Here is a 13277-nt window from a genome sequence, read left to right as displayed (position 1 = left end):
GTAAACAGATTATTAATGATATTCACTTCACCTTTCAGTGGTTTGTTGTGGGCGATGGGTGTATATTGTACAGTATATACCTAAATAAATTTATAATGGTTAACAGAGGTTAACCAGTAGCAGGTTAATCTGCCCCTGCTCAAATATTAAATGTTGTCCTAACATGTACAGTCAAGACATTTGCCAAAATAAAATCTAAAATTAGGAAAAAAAAAATGTGATTTTAAGTGAGGAATTTCATGTTTGAAGATTGAATCTGACCAGAAACTCAGTGCCTTCTTTTGGTACTTGAGAATTTTACAGCACCCTATGCTATGGACACATTTCATCTGGTGCTGAAAGAAATATTCCTGTGCCACCTGTGAAGGACTTTTCTCCCTCAAACTCATCTGATCGCTTCTATTACACTGCAATCCATTGTTAATACTGTCATAAACATTCTCTGTCAGCCATTACGCTGTGTCTAGCTGGATGTTCAGACAACCATGAAATGCTATTTAAAAGCCCAACTCCTGCTTTATGTTTTTCGGTTTTACTTTCAGGGCGTACGTTTAGGACCATGACCGTGCATTACGACTATAGAGAAGGATGTCAATAGCTCACACAGAGCTTATTTCTACTGCATTAATGTAGCCTGGGGGTCTATGCGTGTTGCTCTGATTAGATGTGACTTATGTTCTTTGCCTCAATAAATAGTAGGTCTTGGTGTGGAGATTCATCAGGCTGTGTTTACTGGCATTTTATGCATACTGAACTATGGCTGCATCTCTTTTATGGACTAAAGCCTTTGGTGTTTTCCTCTGCAATGCAAGAGGCAGTACATCTTGTGAGTAATTTCAGAGCAACACAGGCAGGCAGACCTGGGGAAAAATCCTTGCTGAGTGTATTTCTTCTACTTGAAAAGAACAGCTCAATTGATCTCTTCTTGCAGGTGATGTGTGGACTTTTATAGCGGCAAAGGTTTTAGAGAAATCAAGTGCACCTCAAAGGAAGACATGAGTTATTTATTAAGCTTACTGCAGTGCTTACTAATGTTTTGTTTAGAGAATAGGGATTTTATATTTTGATACCAATTATTTGTAACAAAGGTGATAACAGATATTTGGACCTGACATACATTTACACTAAAACTTCTACCAAATCTTATTGCTAATTTTAATTTACTGATTGAGGAACCTGTGCTTTACTTGAGTGATTCCATTTTCTGTGACTTTTTACTGCACTACATTTTACCTGTAGTTACTAGTTACTTTGCAGATGCAGATTATTAAAACAAAATATAAATCTACAATTTGTTTTTTTGTATTTATTGAACAACTAATTTTCTAATTCCAGTATCTGGAAAAATGCTGAATATCAGATCTGATCATTTCCACTAAAGATTTTTTTTCTATTTCATACACTGTTTTTGACATGTTTTGTTTTTCAGCTCCGATCAGAGGAGCAACAAAGGAAGCAGCAGGTGTTTGTCAAATTTTTCTTTTCCCGCTGAGCCTGTTGTGAGATCGAGATCATTTTTCCCCCTTCTAATAAAGAATGAGATGCTCAGGAGCCGGGTTTTTGCCGGCAGACGTGTTAATCTCCTACCTATGAGCTTCAGGAAACAGTGGCACATCACACAAAGAAAAGTAAAACAACTAAGACAGTGCTGAAAATCTCTTCCCAGGACAGAGATAGAGTTTTAGCGTCAAACCCCTTCCAACCCTCATTTCCAACATGAATGGAGGGTGCCGAGGACATACAGCTACAGTAAGGCCAATAAAAAGTAGACAGCTTTAAAGGAGCCACTTGGACATAAGTTTAAACGGTTAAAGAATCCGATGTCACATTGTGCTGGATGCTCCCATCACCCCACACATACTTGGAATGGCTCTGTCTGGCTGCTGCTGCACTCCACACGTACAGACAACCGAGCCATTCATCCGAGGTACCTGTGCTTAGCGAGAGATAAGTAGCTTTCCACAAGAAACAAAGAGAAGATTAGCATTCCCTTACACAGTGTTGGAGGGCATGCAGCTTTGCTCTCTGAGTAGCGAAAACCCAAAGGAAGTGCCTATACTCAGTTGTTCACAGCAAAGATCAAAGCCAGACGCTGATTAAGTTATCCTAATATTTAAGCTAATGCTCCTGCTGTGGTGCTACAAGTCACGCTACAGCCAATCCGTCCAGTTTGACGTAAAAGTAGGACAATTTGGTAATAAATGGCAAACTAATGAACACATATTTCTCTTTCAGCTCTCCTGCTGATTTGTCACAAACGAAGGCATTCATATTAAACCTATTACATCAGTAAATTTACAGCCTCACATTCTGCCTGAGCAGCAGCTCAATCTGTGCAAAGTCTTCCTAAGAGGTCTCTGCCTCCTTAAGCTATCATGCGGAGTGAGCTTTTTGAAATGGATTCTCAGTGACATGGAAAATGTCCCTATCTAATCGTCTTTTGTTTAGTTCATTTAACTCACAGGGAAACAGGACAGAGGGCCCTTAAGGCCAGCCAGGCGGCTACCTTTAATGGATGAGGTGGTCATCTCTAAAAAAGGGAGAACCGCAGATGAGGGGAGGACTCTGCATTCTGGGGATGAAAGCACAGGGTCCAAAGGTCTGACCGATCCAAAGCCCCCCTGCAGCCCAAGCAAAATCTGCACTCAAAATGTCCACAGTCAGCAACTGAGCATTATCTCTGAATTGTACCAATGCCTACCAACCCTCATGACCCAGCCTCCACCCATCCCAATCCCCCCTTCCTCTCTGACAGAAATGAATGGAACAATGCCAAACTGGTCACCGCTGTGGTCAGGGCCCCATGGCCTCCCCTTACACAAAAACACCAGCCAGACCTCAGGTGCCCACAAGTGCTTGTTTAGATCAGGATTGCTCTTCAATTGTTGGTTAAATGGATGCTAATTTTCAACGTAGGCAGACAGAAAAATGACCAATTTTCATTATGATCTGAGAATTTATAAAAGGCATATGATGACCAAACAATTAATCAAAAAGACTAGCAAATTACTGACAGACGATTAGATAATTCAAAGTTATCTGACTATGCAAACATTGTATAGTTGTATTGCAATCTGTCTTCCAAGACCAATTTTATGTCCCGCTTCCTCTGCTCTGGATCTAAGTGGGAAAAAGTGTGAAGTTATGTAATAAGTCACTGATTCTCCTGTTAAAGGAAAACTGAAGTACAGAGCCAGTGATCTGAGGCATCCCAGAGGAGTAGCTCCACTGACAACAGGGCCCTCCCTATTGCCTCTTCAAGGTGGTGAGACCCTGGGCCCAGTCACATATCACTTTCACCCTCTCATGCCACAGGGACACAACACAGAACACCAAAGACATTGTCTTCTGACATGGAGTTCGCCTGTCTGATCACATCCCTCTCAAGCAGTCAGCAGGCAAGCAATTACAAAAAAGACATCTGTGCCACAGTTTGGATAGCTAAAAAGGGCAAAAGCTCAGAACTGCAAGAGGTATGGAACAAGGGATCGATGGAGATGTCTGAACCTGTTAGTGCAAGTGGAGATGAGGGCCGCTGCACCACAGGGAGGGCTCTTTTGTCATGCAGGGAGAGGGGGCCGGAGAGGTGACTCTTCTGGCGATCAGAGGTCAACTGCTGCGATCATCCATCTTCTGTCTTGACAGTGTCCTGTCAGCCAGGGCGATCATGTTACTAAACACAACAGGCAGGCCTCCATTGTGGTGGTGCACTGGTCTGCAGCCATGTGTAAATGAAGTTAATATTCACAGACCTCATGCATGGACAAATGTGGACCCCAGTGTCACCTTGGAAATAACACTATCTGACGCAGAGTCACAGAGGTCTCCCTTTCTGCAGGGTTAACAAAGTCTCTTACCAATATGACTGACCACATGTCTTTGTTTGCATGAGAATGACGGCTGTTTACTTGGATTCTGTCCATTCATGTCATGCAACATAGTGTCTCAAATTTGGACTGGCAGGTCAAATTCCAAAACGTGGATACTGATAAGTCATCTTTCGACCGCTTTTTTTTTTTTCTTGTCGACTTGTAGCATTAAATAGCTGGTTCACACCATTTGCATCTAAAATCACATCCTTTCCTTCATCTTAAAGTCAAACCAGACAGCAAGCACAAATTACTGGAATCAGTGCAGAGTACCGTACCCAGAAATGTCAATATCTCTATTTGCATCAAGGGTAAACAACAATACATTTGTGATTCTGTGAAGTCACATCGGAAACAGCAGATATCACAAACAAAATCAACAAAATTAGACATTTGGTAATCCATTTGATTGTTGTAAGTCATTTTGTTTTTGACAGAAATACTGTAAGTCAAACAAAGTTTGATATCCTTGCATCACTCTCTGTTCTTTCTTATACAATTTCAAATCACTTAAAAATACGACAATACGTCATGTATGGTACCACTGACATGACGAGTGGTGTTATTTCTGAGGAGGCTAAATTAGTCTGAAAATAACATTATATGCCATGTCTGGCTTTTGCGGTGACTAGAGATTCTTTGAGAAACAGGAAAAATGACCAAGGATTCGAGAGTTAAAATTAAAAACCCATAAAGTTAGTAGTATTTGGAAAATACCTCAAGATTTTTTTTTTGTTGTTGTTGTTGCTCAAAATAGTTTTTTTCTAAACAAGGAGTGGAATGAGCTTTCCATCAGCTGCTTGATATTCATATATGCATGAGTGAGTAGCTGTAAACAGTAGTGGTTTATCAGCAGAGGTGAGAGACAAACCCATTACCACTGACCAGACACCGGCAGGCTTTGAGATAAGTTTTTTGTGCTTAGATTGTGTTTTTTTCTTTAGATCCCACTCAACTTCAGTGTGATATCTGTGAATTTGGAGACCAGCTGGAGCAAATAATTACTCTTCTGTTTTCTTGCCTTTGTTTCAGCATACGAATTGGTGCGGTTCATAAGACTGTAACTTTGAGACAAATATTTACCAAGTCAAACGACTTTGTGAATGGGCCTCTCGGTGAAAGTTTTTCATATGTAAAATGAGGCATTTGTATTTAATTTGACGTGATGACAGGGCAGTCAGATCCCACAGAAAGCTCGACTGGCACCAGCTCAAGCAAGAGTATCCCGGGAAACAACTTCTTCTTGCCTTTGCTTCTCATGTGGATGTGTATAGTTAAAAAGGGGCACTGGATGCAGAAGAAAAATAAATAATCTTCACTGCTTGCCAGAGCAGTTCAGACTTCTGCCTCCTCTTCATAACTAACTGTAGCTGTGGTTTAGTCTTTCCTAATGAGTAGCAATTTGATATACGCATAATACACTACAGTAATTTCCTCTGGTCAGGAAGACAGGCTTACATCTGTTCTTAGTTAAGCAAATTTTTCATTGGCATTTTTCATGATTTGAACAACCATGATTAGGCAGCCCTACTGATAATCCTGGAAATCCAACTAAATCTAAAATATGAATATATTTAGAGCTGAAAAGAGTTTATTAAATAACTTATGAATTGGCCAAAAAGAAAATTAACATCAACATTTTAACTAATTTTTAAGCAAAAATGGTCCAAGCACCAACTTTGGCACATGTCACATGGTCGCTGCACAGACATCAGTTCATTGACCTATTGCATGTCGCACCCTTATATCTTGCCTGTCCAATAAACTTGAAAAATTTCTGATCTCATCTGTTTACACAAAATATCTTTGGGGTTTGGACTGTTGGACACATTGGTAGATGTAGCAATGAGTTATGGAACTGTGTTTGACATTTTTGCAAATTTGCTGATATCTTTTAGACTGAACAATTAATTTTAAACAATGAAAACAATTTATATATTTCATAAAGAATTACAGAAAATAATATAGCATCGTGTGTTTATAACCTAACATTTGTCATTACTTTAATTGTTCAGTCTGTGAAATGTCCAAAAATAATTAAATACCATCAACAGAATTCAGTCTGACCTCTCCAAAACCCAAACACATTCCATTCGCACGGATATAAGTGAAAGAAAAGAAGCAAATCCTCTCATTTTAGAAGTTAAAGAACCAGAGAATATTTGAAAGTTCATTTGATATTTGTCTAAAATAATTCACCTAAACATTTTAGTTTCTCGGAAACTTATTTCTCAAAGCCCGCCCCTAACTTATCAATTTCAGGACAGCGCCAATTGTATTAGTAGTAACACCCTGAGCAAAGAATAAACCATCTGTGTATCTGACTGCTACCTGCCATGCCAAGACAACAAACAGGAAAAGCCCTGGGCTGTGGAAGAATGCTACTATTCACACAAAGCAGACACTGGCAGTGACAAGACAAGCTCCCATCCATCACCAATTTATTTCAATCTTGAGTGATTTAGGTCCATTTGGGTCTCCTGTGGATTTGGCGCACACCTGTCATTTGCATAATTAAGTTCTGCAGCAGTTGTAAAAGAGAGCCATTTGGTGTATTAAATTCACACCTTATCAATCAGGGGAGCATCAAGATGTATGAGGACCTCCTGACTCTTGGCTTCCTGGCTTTATTTGAAATGCTAAGTGAAGCTTTTCCTCCATGTCTCGTGCTGTCCAGGCGTCCTCCATACATGTTAACTGTCGCGGTCAACCCCTTCCCTTGGGGGGCTCAATCATCAATCAGTCTCCAACTAACTTCTGTCCAACTCCCTGACAGTCAAGATGGATGGTGCCAGCGTCTACAGGATGCTGTATCCTCTCATTAATTTTCTTATTAGCATGCACCGATAGCAGTGAGATACAGCCTGTTTTATCTGTTTTCCACCAGACAGAGGCTTCTCCCTTTTTTGGTGTGGTCGAGGGTCAACAGTTAATCATTTCTAAGGCACTGGTTACTTAGTACCACAATGATGTGATGTGTCAAAATCGTACAACATACATTCCCGGGATTGAGTGAAACAAAGACGCCAATGTCCTCCCACAAGGGCCCTCTCTCTGTCTAAACGACTCTGTGGCTCCATTGCAACCAGTAGCCAGCGCTAAACAAGACCAGCAGATGAATGGGCGCTATTTTCACAACACGCACTTCTTCGCGAAATGAAGCCCGCGCAGGCTGCGGAGACACTTCAACTGGCCTTTTTCAGTACCCATTACACTGAGACCACTGAACACAGCGGGTGGAGAAGAAGAGTGACATTTACTGCCAAAGATTGCCACACAAAGAGTTAAAGAGAGACCGGGGTGTGGAGGGGGGGGGGGTAAGGGGGGGCGGGGGTGAAAGACAAGGGGTCCCTCTTTACTGACGGTGATGAATGAGTGGATCACAACACGTTTCAGAGGAGGCCTTTGCATCCACAGAGGGGGCTCCTCAAATGTCATGACTGACAGCTCAACTCACTCCACCTGCACCCACCCTCCAGCTGAATATTTTACTTGTCGGCCATGTTATAATCATAGCACACAGTAGTTACTAAAATCTTATTAAGGACTGTGTTAAGTCACCTACATGCTGCTAAAGAAGTGCCTGTCAGGTTGTCCATTAGGGTCTGAAACAGACCCTTTGCCTCCACACCTTTCTGACATCAGAATTTGAATTTTGAATTGATGTTTGCAACAACAACTGTAACTGAACAGAGTTGATACCTGCCAGTTATACGCACCTCAAGCAGTGATTGACCAGGCGTATGGACGAAGGATTTGAATTACTCAATCTCCTTTTATTATTTTTCACACAACTAGTTCCATCACTGTTTGTGCATGCAAACAAGAACGCTCTGGGGACAGACTGTTCAAAAGTGTGCAATTCTTTGCATCTCCCCCGTCTCAATGAAGGCAGACTTTTCACGCCATTTTCCTGTTTGGTTACTTTTCAGTCCTCACTTCACATTAAGTATTTTGTTTGGAGCATACTGAAGCCTATAATAAACATCACCACGACACACCATTAGAAAGATGTACTTTTAAACCAACCGGACAAGTTAGTCTGAGGTCCAAATGCCAGGATTCACATTTTGAACGGTCACAGTCACTTGGACTTATTGCTCTGCTGTTCAGCTGATAGAAATACTTTGAATAGCTTTTAGATTGTGCTGGGGGAAACTACTGAATGGACAATTTAATGTCAGCAGAGCTGCTGGAAGAAGTGCTGATGGTGCACCGTGATTCTCATTTTATTTAGATTAACTACCCCTTAATACAAAGGCTTCTCATGCCTCAGTGGAGATAAAGCTCATAAAGGTGCAGTGTCAAGACTGGAATTTGATCCACGTAGACATTAAGCAGCCATCTTCCTCAGGCTTTAAACAACCTGAGGGTAGGTTCACTGCCTATATCTAGGTAGTTGTTTTAGTTGACACGTGAACGGATTAATTAATGGTAAGATGCAGCAGTCTTGTGCTGGGAGAGCTTTGCATGAAGATGTAATAAGAAAAGGTAGCTAAAATTACGTTGACAAGCCAGAAGTATTGGTTCTTATTGTGCATCACTCTCCCCGTGGAAATAAATTGAGCTCTTTCTTTCCACTAAAGGGCACAACTGGATCTTCCATCTATGCATATTAACAACGAGAACAATAAAAAGGAGGTCCATGGGGTTCAATCAGAGGTAGCCTGCTAACACTAGAGATGTAGCACAACTTGAGGCGAGCTGTGTTGCTCTAAATTACATGGCCTAATATATTTCATTAACACACCTCCCTCAGTGGGATCCCTAATGGATGACAGCGTGACATAAAGGCTTGTCTGCCAGGGACACTAATTTGTTCTTAGATGCATTCCATTCAATTATTACTGGCTGCTGCTCCTCATAAGCTGCTTAGATTATGGTTGCCCACTTTTCAAAAAAAAAAAGAGAAAAAGAAAAATTGGCTTGGCTAACAAGGCCAGCCACTTAAGTTCTGTGACCTAAGTCACCCCCTTTTAATCCATAGTGATTTTTATCTTTAAAGTCAGGTGGTCAGTGAAAATAATCCTCTGAGTGACAGAAGGCATGTTATTATTAATTGTAGCGGCACAATCCGGCAGAGCAACAATGCAAAACTGAGACCTAAATGCCACAGTACGACAGTTATCCACTTTCTCTCTCTGTCAGGGTCATTTGGCCCGCGTAGAAAGATACCAAAAGACTGACTGGAGTTCCTCTAGACCTGTGTATTCTGCTGGTGATTGTCTTGGCTCACTGCCAGTAAGAAAGAGATGAGTATTCGAGCTGAGGAGCTAAACTCAAGTTATTATTTAATCCCAGAGTCAACAGAATCACGACTATAAATTAATAACCTCGTAATCAATTAACAAGAATTCCAATTATTACACTGGGGATGTTTGTCCTCAGTATTTTATCCATCTTTACGGCTGTCAAATCAGCCGCTTTAATCCCATTTGCCAACACAACTATTCAGCCAGCGATGCCTTAATTGTCATTTACCTGATTTGCATAATCAAATCATAAATACTCCCCAGTTTATTGCTTTTTTTTTTTTTTTTCCTTGGCACACCTTTTGTTGTTTGAAATCCGCGATGCCCCTGACTGATTTCTAAAAGTTAATTCAACAAGAAAAAGAAAAAAAAAACCTCTGGGAATGCTAATGAGTCAATTAAATGACTACTAAAAATATATTTCACTCTGATCACGAGAGGAAAGTAACAGGCACTCACGTTCACACGCGTCTCCTTTCTGATGAAATCCAGCTTTGCATATACATTTCCCAATGGGCACCAGCCATTCTCCTTCAGCGCTGCAGTGCATCTTGGGAGAGTTGTCGGCCTCTTCCTCAGCGTCGCTCACACACATGCCCTCGACCTCCACCAGCGAGGAGAACTCTGATCCTGTCACGGTGTCTGGGAACGTGGCCAGGTTCTCGATGATAGACCAACACTTCTTGTAATAAACTTTGACAGAGACCAGGGCAATACACGCCCCTACATCCTGGAAGGCCAGGTAGAAGCCACGCCTGGACAGAGGGCCAATTATGCGCACTTCTGTATTCAGCTTCATCTTCCTCTCGCCCAGGTCACCCTGGGTGAAGCTTTCATCTGCGGCGATTGTGTCAATTTTCACATACTGGTTCTCCCTTAAGCTCCTGCCCACCTCGGAATCTGTTTCCTGGTAATACAAGTTGAACGTCTCCTTGCAAGTCCCCACCACACCGGGTAGGCTGTTACAATCCCTCAAGGTGAACTTCAGTTCCACAAAAATTCTTTGGGCATTGCCCTTCTCTATCCAGTTAGTCCGAAGCCAGTTATTCTGATTGGGCTCCATGACTTGGCAAACCTGGTACGTGCGAATGGGTGTGTAATTCTCATCCAAGCCGCTGATCTCTTCCCACTGAAAGAAGACGTACATTTGAGAATGAATAGATCCATCAGAGGACATAAGCACGTTGAGTTAAGACGTGAAAGGCGTCAAAGTGAAACAGAGATCTAATGACTGGAGATAAAGCTGGAGGTGATTGCTCTGTAATGGATATGATAAATGTACACGAAATATAGTCATTTCTATTTACAGTAAAGTGCGGTGAAAGAGGCGAGATCAACAGCTGCATTTTTTATCACGTAAACACATCTTTACAGAACCACTGTGCGCAGTTTATCTGCTTCTGCTCATATTATTTATTTAAAAAGTTGCTCACAGCCTGCTTTTAATCAGACTACCAAGTTGGAAGTGGTTTGCTTAAGGCCCTTGTGCTCTGAATGTCAAAAGCCCGGAGAGTTTAGCAGCAGAAACAACCTCTTGCATTCTTTATCTTTTATTCTGGGAAGACTTTTGTGAGCAGCGAATTTTAGGTTACTGATCCTTATGTATGCTTCGTGCCTGTGTTAAATATTATTATTCCGATCACAGACGAGGGACATCAGAGAAAGCTGGGGAAAGAAAAATATAGATATTGAGTGTGCCAGCGATGCAGAGATTCTGCAGTCTTACCCCATTGGGAGGATAGGAGATCCACTCCAGTTCTGTCTGCTGTGCCTTGGAGTCCAGCAGAATCACTAGTGACAGGAAACCAAGAAGCAGGTGGTTAAATCTCACCGGGAGCACCGGGGCTGGGCATTACTGATAGGCCACACATCGATATCTATAGCGCATATAACCGTGACCTAATTTCTAGCAGCAGTAGCAGCTAAAGCAGAAACATCCAACACGAAATATATACACTGCAGCAGACAGGTCCTCATAACTGCGGGGGACTTTGTGGGAGACAAATGAAGACATTGACAGAGGAGACATAAACTGAATGTGTCCGGAGTCATTTCGCGTAAGGTTTCAAGAACATGTACTCTGTTAAACGCGCGCTTATTTTGGGCATCAGTTTATTGAAATTCGAATTTGGAGTGGAAGTTGTTGCGTTAAGGTCAAAGCAGCGGCTGCTGCTTCTACTCCGGCGCACACACACAAAGACATGCGCTTAAACTCAGGAATATTTTCAGCTCAAAACGGCCCTAAAACTACAATGAGCCAATCCAACAGGCGGTTTGTTTGCATTTTAATCTGAGGAGGAGATTCATCAAAGCAGCTTGTTTCATGTTCTGGGAGCGTACGGGAGCGCAAAGCGGCACCATGGCGGCTTTATTATTATTAATTTTTTTTTGTGTGTATAGAAATGAAGTTGTTTTAATTCAATTTGATATCAGCAGACAGCGCCAAAATCAAAGAGTGACAGCAGCCAGGACGCACCGCCGTGGAAAAAAAATAATAATTCTGATAATAAAATGCTCCGGCTATATTTTACAGGAGACACAGAGGTCTGCGAATTCCCGCATATAAACACCGAGGATTTACAATTCATCTCAGTTTATTACATCCACACCGCGCACGGTTATTATACTGTAGTTTCGGTGGTGAGAAAATCAGTGTCTGCTTTGTGATCTTCTGTTTTTATGCTTAATATCATTTGATTAATCAAAACAGAATTAAAAGTGCCAATTTTCAGTGATTTTTCAATTAATATTTCTTATTTCTGGTGTTTTACAGCCTCGATTGTGGCCAACTTGAGCGTCTGAGAGAGAATACGTGTTACACATCAGTCTACTGTATTTTCCTTCCAAGAAACAAGACGAGACAGGACTGTTGGAGCCGAGGCCACTTTGGAGGAAATAACCTCCCCAAACTGCGTCCAGACAGACGGCTCACTCACTTCGAGCGAGGCGAGTCTATTGGAAAGATCGATCCGCTGACATTACCTAGTTTATCGTGGCGGATTGTTAATCTTTCAAGAGCAAGCTAGTTATGCCGCTGGAGTAACACAAAAAAAAAACAAGAGCTCCTGCGTCTAACCCGTGTTGTACGGCGCTGAATTGTCGTGCGTAAAAACACCGAGAGGTCGCTCGCCAACAGTCCGGGAGCAGACAGCGCTGTCATCCGCGCACACCGACCTCTCTGACCGCGCTGCGCATAGAAAGCATCCACCTTTTCAGTTAAAAAAAAATTAAGTGAAAAATATAAGACAAATCTCATGGGATTTAAAGAGAAAATAGAAAACGAAGAAGCTGTCTATTAGCTTTGGACTCGAGAGGATGTCTTCCAAATGCGATGGGATGGACGACTCCAAACTTTAAGAACTTACCTTCCTTCGCGTTCTGTGCTTCCCCGCAGTTTACATTGCAGCATAAATGAAGGCAAAATGTAATCCACAGACACGGGAGAGACCTGGAGAGCATGGTGCAGCCGTGGATTTCACTCTAGACCGTAACTCGCTTTGCCACCGTCTCGCGTGCTTCCCATTGACGACACTAAACCGGCTCTATGTACAACAAGCCGTTGGTCCCCACTCAAATAGCGTCTGCTGCCACTGGGAGGAGACTGTGGCTCCGGTGATGTCAGTCAAGTCGACTGGCGGAGGTATTGTCCAATCGTAACGCGGAGAGTGAAACGTCACGAAAACTGAGGGCCAATAGGCGCGTCAAGGTGGATTGGTTTTGGAGCGGGGGGGGGGTACACGGAGGAGGAAATGCTGTCACAACTCGGCTCAGATGTCTATAGTTTTCTTCAGAAGGTTTAGGGATGCTCTTGTACTAGTGTAGTTGCTATCTTCACATGCACACGCACGCACACGCACACCCAAGCGTCTCTGCCCAGAGGATTCTGTGTGGCTGAAGTATCCTCTGAAAAACAATCATCTCCACACTCTTTAAAGTTTGTTTCACTTCACTGCTGTGTCACCTCTGAGTCGTTAAATGAGGGAGTTCCGATCAGACGCCCACAGTTGTATCTGTCTGTTGGAACATAGGAGCCACATCCACCTCACCTACCTCCAGCTCGTAGGGGCATTTTCTGCTTCCCATTTTTAGCTGTGTGTTTCAGCGACATAACAAAGTTCACGCTGCAAAACTCACTGTTTCCTGGGTCATGAATTAT

At 42.2% G+C, this 13277-nt stretch overlaps 1 protein-coding gene across 5 annotated transcripts in view; it reads right to left on the bottom strand.

Moving 5' to 3' along the window:
- epha7 (eph receptor A7) overlaps nt 1–12723 on the bottom strand; it is a 77680-nt gene extending 64957 nt beyond the window's left edge. For 3 of the 5 annotated variants that reach the window (XM_046372309.1, XM_046372313.1, XM_046372314.1), the window contains exons 1-3: nt 12487–12719; nt 10848–10912; nt 9581–10250 (exon numbers count right to left, since the gene is read on the bottom strand). In XM_046372309.1, the coding sequence (XP_046228265.1) occupies nt 9581–10250; nt 10848–10912; nt 12487–12580 (829 nt within the window). In that variant the 5' untranslated portion in view covers nt 12581–12719. Of the gene's footprint in view, nt 1–9580; nt 10251–10847; nt 10913–12486 lie in introns of all 5 variants that reach the window. The other 2 variants (XM_046372310.1, XM_046372312.1) reach the window with 2 other exon arrangements.
- Between the last annotated feature and the right edge of the window lie 554 nt (nt 12724–13277).

Source organism: Scatophagus argus, chromosome 19, assembly GCF_020382885.2.
Source record: "Scatophagus argus isolate fScaArg1 chromosome 19, fScaArg1.pri, whole genome shotgun sequence".
NCBI classification, from domain to species: Eukaryota; Metazoa; Chordata; class Actinopteri; family Scatophagidae; genus Scatophagus; species Scatophagus argus.
The sequence above is the reverse complement of the archived record's forward strand: the minus strand, read 5'-3'. Positions and strand labels throughout refer to the sequence as shown.